We start from the raw sequence: 19,254 nt of genomic DNA, 5'->3' as shown, positions 1-19,254 counted from the left end.
CATGAAATTAGCAAGAGGTGAAGTTAAGACACATCTAGGCAGTGCCTGAAGAAAAAGGCTTCCAAAGAGATCCAAATGAAAACTGAGCAGCACAAAGCAGAGATTTTCCTATCTCCTCTCAAGAGGGGTTTGGGCTTTTTCAGCAGTTTGCTTCAATGGAAGTTTTCCTTCCCAACTCAAACCCAGGCAGAAGAAACAGGCAATTAAAGAGCAGTGCTGAGCACCTACAAAGTCATTACCTCTTCTTCCTGGTTCTTCCTCCGTTTACTTTCTGTAGCATCACCATCCCCTTCATCAGCTTCTGCATCAACAATGTTCTCTTCTTCCTCTGCTGCAGCTTCCTGATTATTCTGTGTCTAGAAACACATGACAGAGCAGATAATGAGGCTGCTGGGAAGCATCAAAAGGCTTTATACCATTATCTGGAATTTAACAATCACTTGTTCGGTGTTCTACCTTTAAGGACAAATTAATTCTGTAAGCCCTCTACTATAAAGAAATGAACTTACACTCAAGGTAACTTTAGCACTAAAAAAGATGAGTATCTGCAAGATGGATAAGCTATCAGACTGCTTATGACAGTCCTTGATGGGAGGGGAGTGGTAGAAGGAACAGGCAAAAGAACAAACAAAAGACTTTTGTAAAAGTTTTGACAACCACTGCTACAACAGGACACTGATCTGGGAGCAAACAGAGTAACATGCTATTGTCTCAGCGGAGCTAAAATAAACTGGCTTTTTCAGACTACAGCAAACTAGGATTTAATACACAAAACCTTTACTCTCCCTGTTAATTTTATGAGAATGCAAAGACAGTTTATGCATGAAGAAAATATTTAAGTAGCAATTTAGTATTCACACATTTTGTGCACACTGAAACACGCTACACTTTTCCAAATGCTGGTTCTGAAAAACAGGTAAAGGAAGGGAGGCTTTTTTTTCAGGAAATGTTTTTCTGTACCTTGTCTTGGTCATCATCCAAATCCTTCCGAGTTGTCTTCCGAGTGCTGACTTCACTAAAAGATGCCATCTTTGCATTCCTCCTTTTAATTGCTTCCAGAAAAATTTTAAAGAACCTGACAGAAGAAGCAACCCAGAATATCAAAGCTCAGCAGCACCACAGTCAAGTTGTCAGAAAATTAATTTATTTTGGCTGAAAAGCCCAGTCAACTCATAACAGGACATATTCCCTGCTGAATGCAAAAGCAATTCTAGGATAAGGCAAATAAATTTTTCTTCTCATCCCTTTCCTATTCCTTTAGGAATCAAAAGGTTGGTATCAGCTCTCTTACTATCACAGATGTAGCCATGCATCCAAAGTTTAAAATTATATGCTCATCTGCATATAAAATCTGCACATCAAATTGACCTTAGGAAGAGATGGTTCATTACTGGACTTTTTTTCCTTTTAGACCAACAAGCACATACAAAATAAAGTAACCCAGCTTGAACTCATGTGGCCTGAAGGAGGAAGAAATCAATGAAGGCTTCTTACAAAACAAAAATAGCTTTCAATAGACCCTTATCATTAAATGTTCTACTTTTAACTACACAGATTTTGTCAGACACGGGAATAGAAGCAGGGGCTAAAAAGAAAGGAGGAAAAATAAGCCAGCATTTTCTGATTGATTTATTTTTTAAAATACTTTAAAAAAGAAAAAAGAAAAAAAGAAAATGTTTAGTTCTGTTCAATGAGAGCACCAAGGGATACCTAAAGTATTCAAACATTTTTGCTGGTAATAAGTGCTTAAGCATCCAAAGATAAAGAATGAGATGTTGCTTATTTGGCTCTTCTCTGACTGTATCAGGGACATGTGAAAGGTCTCCCCTGATACAATTCTACACTGTCACTGTGCCACAGCTCCACAGTTTTATTCAAGACATAAACACAACTGTGTAAATGCTCCTGGCAGCACATCCACAGGAAGCTGGTGCTCTGAAAGCTGTATCAGCTGTAATAAACAACATGCAGAGCTCATGAAAAGGCGAAAGAAGAGCAAATATTAAGATACCTGAAAGCACACCCACCTTGTTTCCATGAAGTGCAAGATCTGCCTGGGCCTCACACACTTCTCCTCTCGGTAATATTCATGGGGCAAGAAATGGAATTTGATTTTGTAGAGGCGATGCTTGTTCTGCTTCTGCTTCACGTGCAGGGATTCCTCTATGTCCACTTTCTGCAGGACCTACAGAAGCCCCAAGTGAAAATGTTACTTCTTTGATGAAGACACTTCATTCACTCCCTGCAATTCCACTACTTTCCACTGGAGACCAGAATTATACAAGTCTAACTGGCAAACTTTTCTGGAGGTTTTTGTGGCAGCTCCTGAGGAACAGGACTCTACACTATTGCATTGTTTTTGGCTTAAACTCTTCCCAAAAATTAGCTTAAGACCACATTTTGAGCACAGCCATTTTGAGATGGGGAAGGGGTGGGGGGCAAACAGAAAGGTCTCTATTATGCCAGTCACAGCCAGGTTATCTTGTTTCAAAGACAAAGCAGAACCCTTCCAATTTTAGAGACTGTCAAAAATGAGCTTGACAAAAAGCCAGACAGAGCTATGGCAGCAAACATAAATCCTCCCTGCCATTTATACTGCTGCTTGCTCTGAACTATTACCTTTCCTTTACATTTGAGAGTTTGCAGCCTGTGACAGGGTTCTACAGCTTAAATTAAGTCTTACACAGCCACAGTCACTGCAATTCCTTCCAACACTCCAGTTCCTAGCAGGCATTACAGGTGGAGAGAAAGGACCCTCTCATTTTGCATTCACAGTTAAACCTTCCCAAATGGAAACTCCTACTAAGCCAGACCTACGGATGAGCTCAAACAGGAGATTTTGTTTTGCTGATTTTCAAAGGATGCACTGGACATCAGGCTCACCTCAGCTAAGCACACTCTTGTGAGCTGTTTCTTAAGATGTTTCACCTTCTTGAGGGCTTTCTTGGTATTGAACACAGGGACACTCATCATTGGCGTTTTAATATTTGCACTGGCCACCATCAGGATTTCCCGCAACCTTTAAACAAAGAATGATCTTTCAAATGAAGCAAAAAAAAAGCACTTTGCAATCAGATGCATACCTAGTTCATTCCATTAGACAGCATGCAGCAACTGCCAGTTCCACCAAAGCTCAAAGCTGTGTGCACCAAGAGCTGTGGTCACCATTGCACTGCTCCTTTTCACTGTTCTGGTCCCCCACCAGGCCCAGCACAACAGCAGCTCTACTGCCTCAACGAGATTATTCCCCCCACTTGTGGGAAAAGAGGAGAGATTGTAATAAATGGTTCCAAGAACAGAAGAACTTAATGAAGTCTGTTCCCTACAGATGCATAATGGATGCTTCCTCACGTTCTTCCCCTTCCCTGCTTCTCTGAAGTGACACAGTCACCTCCCACCTAAGGCATCCCACACCCACACATGAGGCCAGGTCAGCTCCCACGTTATTCAGAACAAACTGATGATTTGCTGTGTATCAGATAAAAGTAAGTGGCCTTCACAGATATTTTGGTTCATTTTCCAGATAAAAAGTAACTGTAAAACTTTAAAACATTAAACTAGTTCTTAACAGGCAAAATTTTCTATTAAACCGAAGGATCATTCACCCTCAAAATTACAAATATATCTGCCAGTGAGATTAAGCACAATTATGTATCTAAGAGCCTGAAATAAAGGACCCATTGAGGACACAGTTTTCTCACCTTGGAATACCCAATGTGACATTCATTTCACCTCTGCCAGCAAAGTGAAAGGTGTTCAGAGTCATCTGTGTGGAAGGTTCCCCAATACTCTGAGCTGCAAGAAGACCCACAGCTTCTCCTGGGTCACAAAGAGATCGCTGCCACTTTAAATACAACAAATCCTTTAATCTGAAGACAGGAAATAAGAGGTTTAGCTCAATGTACAAAATGAAGAACTCAGACAAGACTGAAACATTGCTCAGTTCAATAAAATTACATCTTTCAGCCAATTTCTCCTGGTAATTTATGGATAAATACGCTCCAGAAACTGTAAAATTCTCTATCCCAATCGGATCTGACAAACACAGACCATTAACCCAGAACTGGGGCCTTGGCCAAACCATATTTTATTTCTGCTGCCAATTCCCAGAATGTCAGAAGAGAGTCCATTTACTCCCACTTGCTCTTCTTAACTGCCTTGATAACTCCAAGGTGTGTCAAGAGCATATTTTGGGTTTTAAGGTTACTGTAAAGTATTACTTTATATGCAGAGGGACAGTAATACACTGCTGTTGTTCCAGAAAGGCTTTGCCAAAGCCCTCAGCAGCATGGAAAATTCAGGTTTGGAAGAAACAGATAACCAGGGCCTCCCACTGCACACTAAGCACACTTGGCTTTCAGGAACCATTCTGAAACCCACTGCTTTGCTTCACAAAGGCCACAACAAAAACAAGATGTGGTTAAAGGCTTTTCAGTTTTAGCAAACTCAGTCGAAAAAGGTATTTTGATTTTTGGCTCAGTGCAGAGAAGCAGAAGCAGAGAAGTTTTTACCTATCAGAAGAAAGTGCTGGGTGCATATAACTTTGTCTGTTCTCAGATTCCCATTTATTGATATAACCTTCGACTCCACTTTCAAATGTTTCTGAAACAGATGCAAAATGAGTATCTGGACGCCAAACACCAAGGCTTGGGTCAGGACATTTATTTGTCTTCTTCAGATACTTTCTTCGTTTCTTCTCATCCAGCTCATACCACATCTTCAATAACTGAAAAGGAGAGGAGATTTTTAAGCAGACTGGTTTCTCCACAACCACCTAACACTGCTTCCAGCAGCAGCAAAGGAGAAATAGATAACCTGTGGAAACTGTAAGGGTGAACGTAACACAGCAAACAGCTCAGCTGCAAATACGGTGTTCTCCTTTATCTGATACTAAACACCTTTGAGGCCAAATGACTTCAAGATGCTTTTCAAGCCTGAAACAGTCTGACACATTAACTAACCACAGTAACTACTCCAGACACCAGTGAAATGCAGCCTCTAGGAATTATTTTAACTTGGGAGTGAACCCTCTCAACATGCTTAAATCTTTACTTCTAGCTGACTATCACCTCGCCCATTCAAAGCTGGCATGAAAAAGGAGCTTCTCTGATTTTCAGTTCTCAACATTCAAGTCCAGAAGTCCAGCAGAGTTCTTATTACACATGTTGATAGGTTTTATTTCTCTTTTTCAGTCTGTTAGTTTTTCAAGTAACATTTCAACTGTCACATGTGATAAAAGAAATAGCTAATACCAACTTTAAAAAAAAAAAATCAATTCAGAAAATGAGCTGAACTGATCTTTTACAAGCCTTGCTGTTTTATGAAGGAAGAACTGGCTTGTGACATTGAGATCTGTCCACTGAGCTTTCTAATACACTGAGACAAACATGTATCTGCATCTACCTATCTACTGAAAGAAAAAAGCAGGACCTGTTTGCATTTTGTGTCCACACATAACAATCTTCATTAGAAGCCACATCATAGAGGATCAGTGCTGTGATGTTCAAGAGGCTTAAGCCAGAGTGTTTTTTTGGAAATGCTAGGCAGGGCTGGCTCAGCCCTCTGATCTTTGGTATTTAAACAGGTTCTCATCCAGCTAGCAGATATCTGTCCATGCAAGGGAGATTTACTCTTTGTGTATGAAAAAAACCCTATACAACCCACCACCAAAAAACCAACCAAACAAGAACAATCCCCCCAAACCATCCATGAACATGAGCTGTTTTCTAAAACCAGATTTACCTCAGAGTTTTTAGCTCCTGCCCCAGCACTAGGGCCCACAGACTTTTAATAAATAATTCTCAGCTTCATCACCCACAGCTGACATATGATTCCTTCAAAAGGTAACTTGTTTAAGTAGACCGTGAAACACTTTGGGACATACAAAGCGATTAAAAAAAGAAATGACCGAATTCTGAAACTTTTTTGGAATGGTTTGGTCAATTCATCTGCTTCTGCGTTACCTGTAAAGTAGCAGGATCTCTTCCATTTTTTATTTCACCTCCTGGAATCTGTGCTTTCACACTTGCCATTTTCTTTTGGGAAAACAACAGAAAACCTCCTTCTCTTTGCACAGAGCTTTGGTGCCTGGCTCGCCACTTTTTGATGGCTCTGAACTGCTGGTTAGCTTGGTGAGCCTCCATCCTTGCTAAAGCTTCATCCAGATGGTTTGCCTTCTGGATTACCTGTAAGCAAGTTCTGAGTGTGATTATTCTTCTCTCTACGCTCACTGCTGTAGCAGAAAAGGCAAAGCAAACTGAAAAGGTCATCTGCTGCTACCTAAAATGTTCAGCTGCTGTAAAACAACTTACAAAACCGGTTTTCAACACAACTGAGACAAAACTCCTTATAACTTTATGTTATTATCACCATTCTGTAATAAGCAGTGATGACACTGGTAAAAGGAAGTTAATCAAACTTGACAGCCTGTAAAGTAAAGTAATGTTTGTTGAATTCAACTGCAGAGTTAAAACAAACAGTGCTTGGTGTTTTGCTAAAATTGAGACTTAAATCATGCTGCAGACTTTAGATCTACTTCCATCTTTTAAATACAATGATACAGTGGCAAATAAAAACCTAGGTTATTCTGAGAATGACTGAGAGAAACAACTGTTGCCACTGGATCCGTGACAGATCTGCCAGATGTTAACCATGCATTTCAGTCTCCCCTTTACCCCATATAAATACTTAAGACTTAGGTGTTCTACCTCATAGTTTTCTGCAATGAAAGGAAACTGCTCAGGCTGTAAGAACTGAGTTTTAGGGATATCAAGGCCATCTTCTCCATACAGAAACTGCACCACGCTGCCATCGCTGTCTCGTACAGTCAGGTCATACTGGACTACCAGTCCTTCCAAGTGTTTTATGATACACCTATCGCAGAGGAAAAGAGAAACAAAAAAAAATAGAGAAAAAAGAGAAAAATGCTATAAAGAGGCTGGAAAGCAACACTGATGATATAACTCTAATACAAAAAATACTATTTTCATTAACCTCTTAAGTGTACTTAAGGGCTGAACAGGAATTCTGGAAGCCAAAAACCACACAGACACAACAACCAGGTGAAACGCATAACGATATTGAAGCTTTCAGCCTGTTGCTCCCTCCACTTTCCTTGGACTGACCTGACTCAAAATGAAACAGCAAGTTACAGTTGCTGCTGTCACTCTTTAACAGTGGTCTGAAAGAAGGGGACATCCCTCTGAAACAATTACAAGCTTCCATCTTCTTCTATACACTGAAGATGTTGCCTGACTAAAGATGAGGGTCACTCAACGTGGCCAAGAGAAACCAGAGCTGCCTGGAGTTTGTACATCTGTACTTGTACCAGCAAACAGATTTCTCCAAAAGGAGAAGCTGCTGCTGCCATGTGCCAGAGATAAGTTAGAGATAATAAAGTTCCACTTGATCTAGTCCTGTAGAAAACTGGACTTAGAACAAACATTCAACATTCAGATAGTAAACAATTCTGTAAACATGAAGTACAGTGAAGTTAGTCTAAGCAATACAGGCAGTTCTGGTCTACAGCACTCTTCAAAAAAAAAACCAAACAAACACCAAAAAAAACACAAAAGAGAAAAATCAACCAACCAAACAAAAGGACCTTTTAAAGGCTCCAATTCTAAACCAAGCCTCTTACCTTTGCAGGTATCCAGAACGGCTGGTTTTGACAGCTGTATCCACAAGACCTTCCCTGCCAGCCATGCAGTGAAAGAAGAATTCCTAAATACAAGCACAATACCATCATCATTCTGCTGAGAAGTACACCAAGAATGGAAATTTAAGCTGTTCCTCAAAAGCTCCATATGAAACCAGGGTGAACAAAGTTAATTTATCCATAATTGCAGGTGATCGGTATTAAAATACCAAGACTTAAATAAACTTCAGCATCAACATAAGCTCTATTAAACTTACAGAAGGTTTGATCCCAGTGAGAAATCTGCCAGTCACAAATCCTCCTGAGCTGGGGGAAAAATCATAAGGCTGGAAACAGGGCAGTGATTTGCCAGATGCCATCAGTGGGGGTCTCCGACCTTCCAACTCAATCTGGCCCAGCAAACAAGAAATCTAAATGTGGACAGGAAAAAAAAGAAACATAACTTTTCCATCCAACTTTGTTTTCTCACATAAGCTTTAATAAATTTTCTTGAAAAATACAGTAAAAAAAAAAAAAGTAAAATGTTCACTAAATGCTCAGTGGCAAAATGTTGACTTGTTCATGAAACGTTCTTGCTACCGAGGGGCAGAAAAGACATGAAGATTTCATCTGGTCTTTTCAGTTACTCCAGCCCGATGACTTATCCTCAACATTTTCATTCTCATTCTGCATGTTTCTCTGGGGGTCCCTACCTTATCCTCACCATCTCTCAGCAGTGTACCAAAAAAACCCCAAAAATCTCAAACCAAAACCACTTTGAACTTTGGTCATTCTCTCTCATCAGGGGCAGAATTTTAGATGACATTTTTATATAGTGTTTTTTTCCTTGGTGTCTGTGTTGCAGAAAGCAAAATGAAAACGCATCCTTGCCATTTCTACCAAAATCAAAGATTTAGTTGTTCCTATTCAGTAGTGGAAGAAGGAAAGAAGGGTCAATGTCCAACAGAGGCTAGGAAAAATCCTTTCTCCTACAGTAGGTTTGTTTGCATAAAATGCAGCATTCCTTCTGAAAAGCAGGTCTGCTGCTGCAATAAATCCTCATGTACTGAGAAGTGATTCAAAAATAGATTATAATAAACACTGACTCTCTTCCATCACCCACTGAGGTCTTTATTACATTCCTCTCAAATTTTTCCATGCCACAGTCCAGAATAAAAAAATCTTGCTTTGGTATTAGATATCCCCACAAGAGCTTCCCAGGAGCTCACATTCTAGTTCAAATCACACCAACACATGTAGCTGCTGAGTATTCTGGCTGTGATTACCTGCATGGTGTTTACAGTGGATCCTTTGGCTCCTGACTGTACCATCAACTGCAAATTGTTCTCTGGAAAGCTCCTGTGGAGACCAAGGGGCATACAAACCTAAAGAGTTGTGGTGGAGGGAAGGGAACAAAACCAAACATTATTAATAAAATAATGAACCAAAGCAATTCCTGGTGAAGGCTTTAACGAAGTGAAAAGACAATCACAAATATTTCCATTTATAATTTTAAAAGCATCTTGAATATTAGGCCATCTCACTCGGGGAGGACAAGGCTGAGGTGGAGAGGCAGTGTGTGAAGTTTCAGCCTTCAGAAGAGTCAGGAACCCCTCATTAACTTAATAAGAAAATCTCTAAACAAGATTAGTATGCACAGATGCTGTGATGCCAACCTTGTTAACCTCGTTGTTGTAACTGTTGACTTCCTCCTTGAATTTCATATCAACCATGTTAAAATCCCTCTGGTCTTTGCAGAGATGGGCATCCTGCCATTTCCCTTGGACCTCTTCACACGATGCTGTTTCTGGCAAATTAAGAGCAGCTCTAACAGCCTGAAAGTAAAATATGGGGCGTTTTTAGGTGTTAAGCAGGCATGATTAAACAGGGCAGGATTTCAAAAATTTTCAATTATGGGGAAAAAGTAAATCTGCAAAACAGACTTACTCCAATGCCACTCTGCCTTGACTTTTCAATGATTTTTTTTCTTTTGTGGTCTGCTTCGGGTTTAACCAAAATATCTTCAATCCCTGTTAAAGAAGAGACACGGAACACAATGATCTAAACTGAAAGAGAACTGAGGAAGGAACTGCATTTGGGGTCAGGGATTTTGAGAGCAAAGAGCTGGAAAAGAAAGTCACAATTAAAGTTATAATTCTGCAGTTTGACAAGAAAAAAAATTGGGGGTGTAGGTCATCCAAAAAAAACCATGCAACATCAACTAAGCAGTAAGGGTGCAAAATCAACTTCAGACGTCTTAATTCAACAGTCTCTAAAAAATTTTTAATTGGTGCACTTGCACAAACAAGTGTTTTATGGGCTAGCCACACCAAACTGGTTTTCCTCTTCCATCCACATCAAAATTCCTGTTAGCTGAACTTTGCTCAATCTGGCATTTCCTACCTTTTTTTAGAAAAGGTAAACTAAAAATGCAGACCCTTCTGATGACAGGAGGAGGAGAACAACAGGACAAATTAAAGACTGGAACCCTAACTCCTCTAAGCTATTTGGAAGGAGTCCTGCCAAAGTCACTAAAATGGTCACTCCTGCTCCAGTCCCACTTCTCATTTTCTATTGTTTTAACTACCTAGTAATCCCAGGCTCGTTACCTTTTCCTAACTGGTTTTTGCACCCTGGCTCTCCAGACACGTATTTTGTGCCCTACAGTTGACAAATCACCTTCCTCACTCCAAAAGATATCCTTCCCTTTTCCTTGGCTCACAGCAGTCTGTTGGTTCCTCACTATTGCTGTCCAACAGTTGACTGTCTCTCCACAACTCCTGCATGAGTTTGCAGAGCTATAATGAAAGTCAGACATTTACCAAGAGTTTTACAGTAGAATGGTGCAAGACTTGATGAACAACCTCTCAAAGTTCTTCCATCTGCTTCCTATGCAACAATTCTTTTTCAGAAAGGATAACAGGGAGGTTAGGAGGTAATAATAGGAGGTTTTGATCTAAAAATTTCAACACAGGGCATTTAGACTGTGTACACTTTGACTAGGATGGACACAAGAGAGAACTTGTTGGACATACTCAAGGTTGTACTTTATGCTTATGCACCAACCAGAAAAAGGAAAAATAAAAAGATCAAAAAAAGGCTGGCAAGAGTCCCACTCTAGGGTACTCTTGCTAAATTTTCTTTACAGAATTAGCATGTATTATGCCCAGCAATGTCTGTTTTATATGTCAGGAGGTGCTGCAGTTACTCACCCATTGTAAAGCCCCTGTACAGCTGCAGGTAAGCAGTGAAGAGGCGTCCCAGGCATGTCAGCACTCTCCCACTGGTTTCACCCCCATAGATTTCGTAGCAACAATGGACCAGGCCATAGGCAGAGCTGCCAAAGTGAGCTTTGTCCAAGACTCCACACAGTAACTCCCCGTTCCTAATAATAACCTGGAAAATAAAACACAGCCATTCAGGAAAACAGAAATTTTGATCTTACTGTGACCTCTACAGGTTTTTCCATGTAATCCATGTGAAAACAGGTTTAAGTTCAAAAAGCTCACATGCTGGTGAACAGTTAAATATGGTCAGATTATCTGTACTTCCAGAATTTATAGCAGAAATAAAACTTCTAACACCATCTGTATTTTTCCACCTATAAAGTCCAAAAATGAAGACACATGGCCTAACAAAAACAGATGGAATCTGCATCAGTCAGGGCCAGAAGAGAGTTCTTCGTGATCCCCAGGCCTATCCTTTAATCACCCGCTTCTGGCAGTAACTTTTGCTAAATATCTGCTTTTAACTTTGCCATCTGTCTGCTGCCCTTCCCATTCCTATACACAACTTTAGTACAACACAGCCCGCCCCAACCTCCAGAGCTGCCCCCTTCTCTGCTGCCCCAGCCTTGCTGCATACCTGAGACTCACACATTGAATCAAGATTTAGAGATGAGCTTGCAGGTCCCTTCACCCAGGCTCTCCCACCAATCTTGGCTTTCCCAGTCAGATTCAGTGGAACGTGGTTGTCCGGGATGACGTTTATTAACAACGTAGAAACAACCTATAAAGAAGCAGGAAGAGTGGCAGGAACTATTTATTTCCTATATAAATATAAGGAATTTGGCATGGAGGAGACAAGCAACATCCTGTATGGATTTTCTCCACTGACAGCGAAGTTTTAAAAGCTTGGAAATCTGACAAGACAGAAGCACCCTCTTGCTACTCTAGCCTTTGAAAGATCAATGAGATGAGACACATAATTATTTAGAAACATATGGAAGCAAAGACTTTTCCAATAACTAGATAGATTAAAATTAAAAACAACAACAACAAAGAGCTGTCTGTTGGCTTTTACATGAAAAACTGGCAGAGAATTTCTCCTACTCTGCTATAAGACATGATACTTAGACTGAATGTTAAGCTCTCTTGCACTCACTTGGGTTTCCCAGATATTACATCAATCTAATGATGATCTCCACCAAAAAAAATACCAGAATATTTACCTACAGCCTTTAAGTTCAGAGATTTAAAAGCACTGACTGGCACAACCTAGTTTACTATGACCAACATATTCCTTCCCTGCTCCCATGCCTGTCACCTGCACCACTACACTTTTATCTGCAATACCCAGAAGTACTATTCTAATTCTGTCATTTTAAATGGAAGATGACTCTCACAGCTCAAGAACACACACCAAGATCTACACGTGGTGTTGATCACATGATGGGATCTGGCTTTTCAGAGCAGCCCTGGTTTTAGCATCAGCATTCTGCTTACTATGGAACCACCAGTGTTCTTCAGCCCAGTACATTATAAACTACCTGCTTTCCTGTCCATAATCGCTGTGGTTTCATAATGGCAGGAGGAAAGGTTTTGATTCTTCCTTTCTTGTCTGTCAGGCCTCGGTACACAAGCTCCATGTATTGCTCTCTGGTGAAAAAGCAGCCCCGGATCGTCATGCTGACTCCAGAAACCATGTGATCCTGGATCAAGCCAGGAAGGGGCTTCCCATCCTAAAGAGATAACAAGAAAAAGGGTTGGGGGGGGGTGGTTAATAAGCGTCCAGCTCCCAAAATTATTCCCCCTGGGTAAAAGCACTGAAGTAATTTGTAAAGAACTCATAATTACAGCACAACTCCAGTAAAGCTCTTCTGGACACTGACATTCAAAGGAACAAGACTGGATGTGCTGGGCCTTCTTCAGATGAACACAACCACAGGTGGAGAAAGAACAGAACCCAGGAATAATACTCAAAATTAAATAAATAGATTTTGTTCAAAATTCTCTCCTTTATCGTTAGACAAAACAAACAAAACAAACCAAAGTCATTTCACATCGGAGTACATTTATCTGACAGCTTCACTTGCCTTTGGCACCAGATACTGTTGATCAGTAAAGGCCAAGGTGTAGGCTTCTGCCCTGCCCAGCTCGCTCTGTGGAAAATGGGCATTCATCTCATCTCCATCAAAATCAGCATTGTAAGCCTTGCAGTTGGCATAGTGAAGCCTCAGCACTTTTTCTCCAGGCAGGATTCGGGCCCGGTGAGCTTGGATGGAAGGTCTGTGAAGGGTGGGCTGGCGGTTCAGTAACAGGACATCTCCGTTTTTAATATGTCGACACACCTGCAAGGGAAATTTGGTTGCTGCCTACAAGGCATTTCCATGCATGGCTCAGAAAGGACTGCACCTTTGAAGACACACACACCACAGACATTTTCTTTCTAGTGTGCACAAAACTCTGCAGTTCTGCACGAAACTCAAAGAGAGAATCAATCAAGACTGCTTGCCCCTGAACACCCTCTGCTCTCCACCAAACCACACATTAACTCCCACAAACCACAGGGATCAAATCAATAAGCCCACTGGGCTAAATTGATACCTGCCACAAAACACCCAACCCTGGACATCCTAGGATAAGGTAATAATACAACCCAGTAGGTGAAGCAGAGGATCTCTGAGTTATAATGTCAGGTTTGAGTATAACACAATATATTTTTATCTAGAACAGGGTCTCTCAAAAGAGTCTCATTTTAATTTTTCTTCCAGTAACACCTATATGTTCACTTGAGTGGTTATCAACAGGAGTATGACAAGTTATTTGTACACTCTAAATATTGTCATGTTTACCTCTGTGACAGGTTCTGAGAGGACTGACATCACAGCAATACTCAAGTCTTAAATGTCAAATCTACCATACCTCTCTTACAGGTAGGGTAATACATAGCAGACAATGTGAAAAGATTATTCAACCCCAAAACCTCTGCCCTAGCAGATAAATAGTAAGTTCCTAACTCTTGAAATGGAAGGAGATAGAGTTAAGAAGTTTCAAAGGTTGATTAAGCTGTAGCATAGAGAAGAAACAACTGACATAGAATTACGTTGGAAAAAACTTCTAGGATCACCTGGTCCAATCCTTAACCCAGCACTGCCAAGGCCACCACTAAACCATGTCCCTAAACGTCACATCTACACGTCTTGTACAAACCTCCAGGGATGGTGATTCCACCACTGCCCCTGGGCAGCCTATTCCAATGCTTCACCACCCTTTTGATGAAGAAATTGTTCCTAAATCCAATCCAAATGTCCCCTGGCACAACTCTTGTCACTTGTTACTTGGGAAGAGAAACCAACCTGCACCTCGCTACAACCTCCTCAGTTGCTGAGAATTTGCTGAGAAGGATGGGGAGGAAGGAGGATGTAAAAGCATGAAATGAAAGCAATGTTTTATCTTCCTTGCTGCTAAACTTCCCGAGAACAGTCAGCTGCAAAAGACTACTCTGCATCTTAGCAAGGTGAACACCACACACTGCGTATTAAAAGAAAAGAGTAAAATTCAGGACGGAAAAATGGGGTTTAGAAATTGAAAAAATATCATGTTTTTCTTCCCACTCCACAGATTTTCCTCAACCACCTACTACAAGACGAGACAACCCTGCCCTGGCAGTCTTGGTGAGCGAGACAGTAAGTATTATTATCTCAAAAAAATATCACCACAGGTGCAGGAGGGCTCTGCCAATCCCTTTGTCATACTCACAATCTTCAGCCCTGACTGGGGGGCTCCTGAAGAAGGAGTGAGGAGCTGCTTGGCGATGGCCTCCCGCTGGGTCAGGCTGGTCGCGCTCAGCACCGTGCGAGACCCGTCCTCGTTGATGACCATGGAGGCCCCAGGGTGAACCTTTGGGCCATTTATGACAGCCTGCCTCAGCTCTTTGACATTCCAGGGAGTGACTGGCTGAGGGTAAGTCAGTTTGGTAGCAAATACCTGGACAGGAGGGAAAAGAGATGAGAAATAACACGTTGTTCAACTTCAGCTTGAAACCGTAAAAGCCACTGATAAAACAGTGTCAAATATTAACTCACACAATGCAAACATAAATTATTTGAAGATCCTGGAGGCATCTCCTCCTTAGTCTACTCTACTGCCAGATAAATAAACTTCTGTTTTAAAATCTTCTACTGTTAGAATAGAAAGGATGTCATTTTTACAGTTTTCTACTGCAGCAGGAAAGGAAACTCAAAAATTATCAATTAAAACAAAAAGCATTTCAATTCTGCAAACAAACCCACAAATACAGTGAAAAAGCACAGTATCACCAGTTCTACTATTTGCCAATAGGCAACCAGAAGAGGTGATAAAATGAAAAGCTCAAACTCAGGCTCCGTGTGGTTAAAAATCATTAAGGATGGATGGAGCTGGTGTTGTTATTATGGCCTTTCTTAAAGGCTGCCACAGCTGTACAAAGTACACTGCACAAAGACCACAGGAGAAACAGGATCTAAAGTTTGCACCAATTCTAAATCCCATGGAGCAAATACAGCTTTTTCCTTTTTTTTTTTTTTTTAAACATTCTTTCTCAGATGTGGCTTTCAGTGTTAAGTGCTCCTTATTAACACACAGCAGCAACACAGAGTAATTCAGTCCCCAGCTGCCCCAGAAAGAAACACTCTTTTATCTGTTCTCACCATGGGAATGCCAATCTCATTGGTACCAATGTACATATCGGGGCAAATGACCGATCGAGCAGCAAAATCCACGCGCTTGCCCATCATGTGCTTCCGGAACAGCCCTTCCTTCTTCTCCAACAGCTTGGAAAACAGGAGGTGACGATTAAAACGTGAAAGTATGCAACATCAGACAGATTCTCCAGGTATACAGTGATGAATGTCATGAAAATGCCCACAAATAATTCACTTTTTTCTTACTCCACCAGCTTCTCTTGTTTTAGCTGTCCGTGACACACAAAGCCCAGCGTTTTTAAGGTTGTGCTGGCTACGCACCTGACGAATTCCAGGGTATTTTTCTGTTATCAGTTTGTCCATGTCACTGTCAAATACAATGTTAACATGGCTCTGGAGACGTATCCAACTGTTGTACAGCTTATCTGCAATGCTCTGTCCTGGAATTGCTGTCAGCACAGAACGGTCCAGAGGTTCGTTATCCCCTCCCATCTCCTGCAGAAACAGAAATTAGAAACTTGGACTTAACAAAAAATATCTTCTATTTACTAGGCTGAAATTATAGTATTAATTGGAGTGCTAAATATAGCAAACGAAACATTCATCATTATTTTGCACCTCCTTAAAGAAACTAATTTAAAAAAGAAAAACAACAAAGAATTAACAGTGTAAACTTAACTTTCAGGTTATTCCAACCAAGAACCTCAGACAGGTCTGCTGTCAAGCTTTAAAAACTGACAAAAACCACAGCTACATATACCAGTGGGATTTTAAAAGATGATTGCTAATTGATCAGCTGTTAGGTGACAGTCCTCTTTCCAAATTAGAGGTCACTGTAGTTAAGTCAGTCCATGCTATGAATCACTGTAATTAGAAAATTCTATTCTTAGATAAAAATAATGTAAATCCAAGTGCTTTTATCACCTGCATCACTCTGTTTTCAGTCTAAATGTCTGTATAACAACCACATCGAAACGCATTAACCTCCTGTCAGTCACACGTTTGAGAATGGAGCTCCACCCAGTGGCTTCATTCTGAGCAACCGTATGCTTTCAAAATGTTTTACACTTCAAATATAAATCAAATTCAGCTGAAACTGAGTCCAGTATCAAAGAACTTTCAGCGATACAACAGATGAACAAACAAGGCAAACTGACATTATGATTTGCCACTATTCAACCATGTGAACTGGTCAGCAGCAGACAAGCATTGTTACGTAACTAATGTTATTTGGTTCTACTTAGACATCAGTGCTCAAAAATAACCACAATCACAATTGGCTCTACTAGGTTTAGAAGCTAAAGGGGCTTCTTTCCCCCCATCACCTTTCATGTGATGAGACAGTGGCAAAGTTTTACCGTGAGCTGTTTATGCCGTACGCATTTCCCTCTCCAGAAACAGGAGCCCGTTATGTCTCACACACAGCAACCCAATACCGAAACCCACGACTAACAGAATATGAGCAAAATTTTTTCCCCTTTGCAGCAGGCAGATGAGAGGAAAGAGGGGAGGGGAGGGGAGAAAAATAAAACAGCTACGGAGAACATCTCCACCAGCACACGCTCCAACAGCTCAGGCAAAAACCGCTGCTGGGACAGTTTGAACAGGAGCCAACCTGAGCCTGACCCACGCATCCAAAAGCAAAGAGTAAGGTAAGAGGCAGCTCTTACTGCTTGAATTTCTTCTGAAAATTTGATTGGCTGACATTGCTCTTTTGCCATGAAAACCAAGAGTTTCCGTATCATTTGGGCATCTTTCATCACCGCCTGCAGGTTCACAGTCTGGCCGTTCGTGAACAGTCGATCTCCAAGGCGATTTACGGGGCGGTACCTGCAGCAGGTCACAAGCGCTTTAGGAGATTAAAGCCACTGGAAAGCAGCATGGTAAACCTCAAACATTCTAAGCTAAGTCTTCAATGCATGACAAATAATCCCTGTAAACTAACAGTGAGCATTTGAAGTTCATATATTCTACTGGGACAGGCATAAAAGAGGAGCGATCCTTAGCAAGAAATTCTATCAGTACTACAAAGTTATAATATTCTATACTAACTTAAAATACTAAAATTAAATTATTTTTCCATAATTAGTATTTCAATCCTCTAACAAACTCATCTGAAGTTAGAATAAAAGTTACCATCAGGTAATAATGCTCCACTGAGACTTCACCAGACCAGTGTCTGCACTATAACTGTTTGCATTTCCAACTCCTGCAAAAAGCATGTGCTAAACCCTCTGATTTCTACAAAAGCTTTCTGGGTGAAATTTTACCTCGAAGGTGGAACCACAAGTAGATCTAAGAAAAACATGTCTGGACTGAATCCTGAACTCTCATCGGGATCCATCCCAGGGAAGAGATAACGCAAAAAGAAACCTAAAAAGACACAATAGAAATATAAACTCATTCTCATTGTTTGGGAATCCAAATTCCCAGATGCACTTGGTCAATCAAGTCAGAAGAATCTGCAAAGTTAAACATTAGCAAGCTTGTTTAAATAAAAACTTTCAGGTTTCCCTTAGAAAGAATGGCCACTCTCTTTTTGGTTACATACATGGTATTTTAGAAACAACTCTAAACAGAAATAGAGATTGTAGCAAAAGGAAAAAGGAAAACAGCAGGAAGAAAGTTTCCAGCTACTAACTGCCAGTGATTCATGAAACTGTTTAGTTTTTTCCTGGCAACTGCAGACAGATGAAGAGTACAGGCAGCTCAAGACACTGATAAACACATTCCTGGTCTGTGGGGAATTGCAGCACCATACAAAAATCACACTCTCTGTAAACAACAGTCATGATTCGTGGGGAGCCACAGCTTGATAACAGTGGATCAAACTGTTCCTTAAATCCAGATCTCTGCATTCACCAGCTACCAGTCCTCCTGTCACAAAACCTATCTTGCAGCCAGGAGCCCTTAAGGCAAAATGCAAAGATTTGACAAGGAATTAATACTGGAACATTTGAGACACTGTCCACTAAATGGTACGGAAAACAAAGTAACATTGCTTTTAACAACCATTACCTTCATTCTTCCACAGAGCCAGGATGTACTCCTTGGCAGTCATTGGTGTCAGGTATCCTCTCTTCCCTAACTGGCTTTCATCAATACCTGAAAAATAAAAAATAAAATAAAATATTGATTTGAAAAAAAAACCCTCAAGGAGTTACTCTGAAAGGGTTTTTTTTTGCTTACAATGGTAAGTGCCTCTAGCTAAGAGAAGGAATGGAAATATATACAAAGTCTACTGGCTGACATTTACATTAAAATTATCATTTAAAAGTTTGCTGTGGGAAGATGAAGTTATCTAAAGAAAGAGCCTTCTCAGAGTGGGAAAAAAAAAAAAAAGAAGCCATTTCTGTGATGAATGGAGATCTACATAAGCACCTGAAACAAGACTCAACTTTAACATTTAAAGTGTATGCTTTATTTGACTAATGGTGAGCTGGACCCTTTCTCGTGATGATCTCATGCACTGCCCAAAACACAGATCAGGACTCAGCCTGCAGCTGGGGAACATTTGAGTGGGATTCAGGTACTACCAGTGAGATCAAGGTTCCCATGACATACTGAGCTGCAGGAGACAATAGCACCAGTCAGCAACCCACCCATACTGCAAGGGAGAGTCTGGCTGGCTCTACTTTGGAAAGGAAGGAAAACACGTGGGTTTGCTACTGAAAAGTAAAAAGATCGTTTTTCTCAAAAACAAAGCCAGAGATTT

General features: G+C 40.7%; 2 protein-coding genes across 2 annotated transcripts in view; one reads left to right on the top strand and one right to left on the bottom strand.

Moving 5' to 3' along the window:
• PTCD3 (pentatricopeptide repeat domain 3) overlaps nucleotides 1–19,254 on the top strand; it is an 822,782-nt gene that overhangs the window by 782,823 nt on the left and 20,705 nt on the right. The window lies entirely within an intron of this gene.
• The window catches only part of POLR1A (RNA polymerase I subunit A), a 31,605-nt gene that overhangs the window by 7,411 nt on the left and 4,940 nt on the right, over nucleotides 1–19,254 (bottom strand). The window contains exons 7-29 of the mRNA XM_050338078.1: nucleotides 18,558–18,644; nucleotides 17,810–17,912; nucleotides 17,210–17,369; nucleotides 15,861–16,034; nucleotides 15,546–15,668; nucleotides 14,617–14,844; nucleotides 12,951–13,205; nucleotides 12,405–12,596; nucleotides 11,501–11,644; nucleotides 10,849–11,032; nucleotides 9,584–9,666; nucleotides 9,313–9,471; nucleotides 8,923–9,021; nucleotides 7,915–8,067; nucleotides 7,640–7,722; nucleotides 6,708–6,873; nucleotides 5,964–6,185; nucleotides 4,512–4,726; nucleotides 3,702–3,869; nucleotides 2,884–3,019; nucleotides 2,028–2,185; nucleotides 961–1,075; nucleotides 240–356 (exon numbers count right to left, since the gene is read on the bottom strand). Coding sequence (XP_050194035.1) covers nucleotides 240–356; nucleotides 961–1,075; nucleotides 2,028–2,185; nucleotides 2,884–3,019; nucleotides 3,702–3,869; nucleotides 4,512–4,726; nucleotides 5,964–6,185; nucleotides 6,708–6,873; nucleotides 7,640–7,722; nucleotides 7,915–8,067; nucleotides 8,923–9,021; nucleotides 9,313–9,471; nucleotides 9,584–9,666; nucleotides 10,849–11,032; nucleotides 11,501–11,644; nucleotides 12,405–12,596; nucleotides 12,951–13,205; nucleotides 14,617–14,844; nucleotides 15,546–15,668; nucleotides 15,861–16,034; nucleotides 17,210–17,369; nucleotides 17,810–17,912; nucleotides 18,558–18,644 — 3,524 coding nt within the window. The remainder of the gene's footprint in view (nucleotides 1–239; nucleotides 357–960; nucleotides 1,076–2,027; nucleotides 2,186–2,883; nucleotides 3,020–3,701; nucleotides 3,870–4,511; nucleotides 4,727–5,963; nucleotides 6,186–6,707; nucleotides 6,874–7,639; nucleotides 7,723–7,914; nucleotides 8,068–8,922; nucleotides 9,022–9,312; nucleotides 9,472–9,583; nucleotides 9,667–10,848; nucleotides 11,033–11,500; nucleotides 11,645–12,404; nucleotides 12,597–12,950; nucleotides 13,206–14,616; nucleotides 14,845–15,545; nucleotides 15,669–15,860; nucleotides 16,035–17,209; nucleotides 17,370–17,809; nucleotides 17,913–18,557; nucleotides 18,645–19,254) is intronic.

Source organism: Myiozetetes cayanensis, unplaced genomic scaffold, assembly GCF_022539395.1.
Source record: "Myiozetetes cayanensis isolate MyiCay16 unplaced genomic scaffold, myiCay2020 scf7, whole genome shotgun sequence".
Classification (NCBI taxonomy): Eukaryota; Metazoa; Chordata; class Aves; order Passeriformes; family Tyrannidae; genus Myiozetetes; species Myiozetetes cayanensis.
The sequence above is the reverse complement of the archived record's forward strand: the minus strand, read 5'-3'. Positions and strand labels throughout refer to the sequence as shown.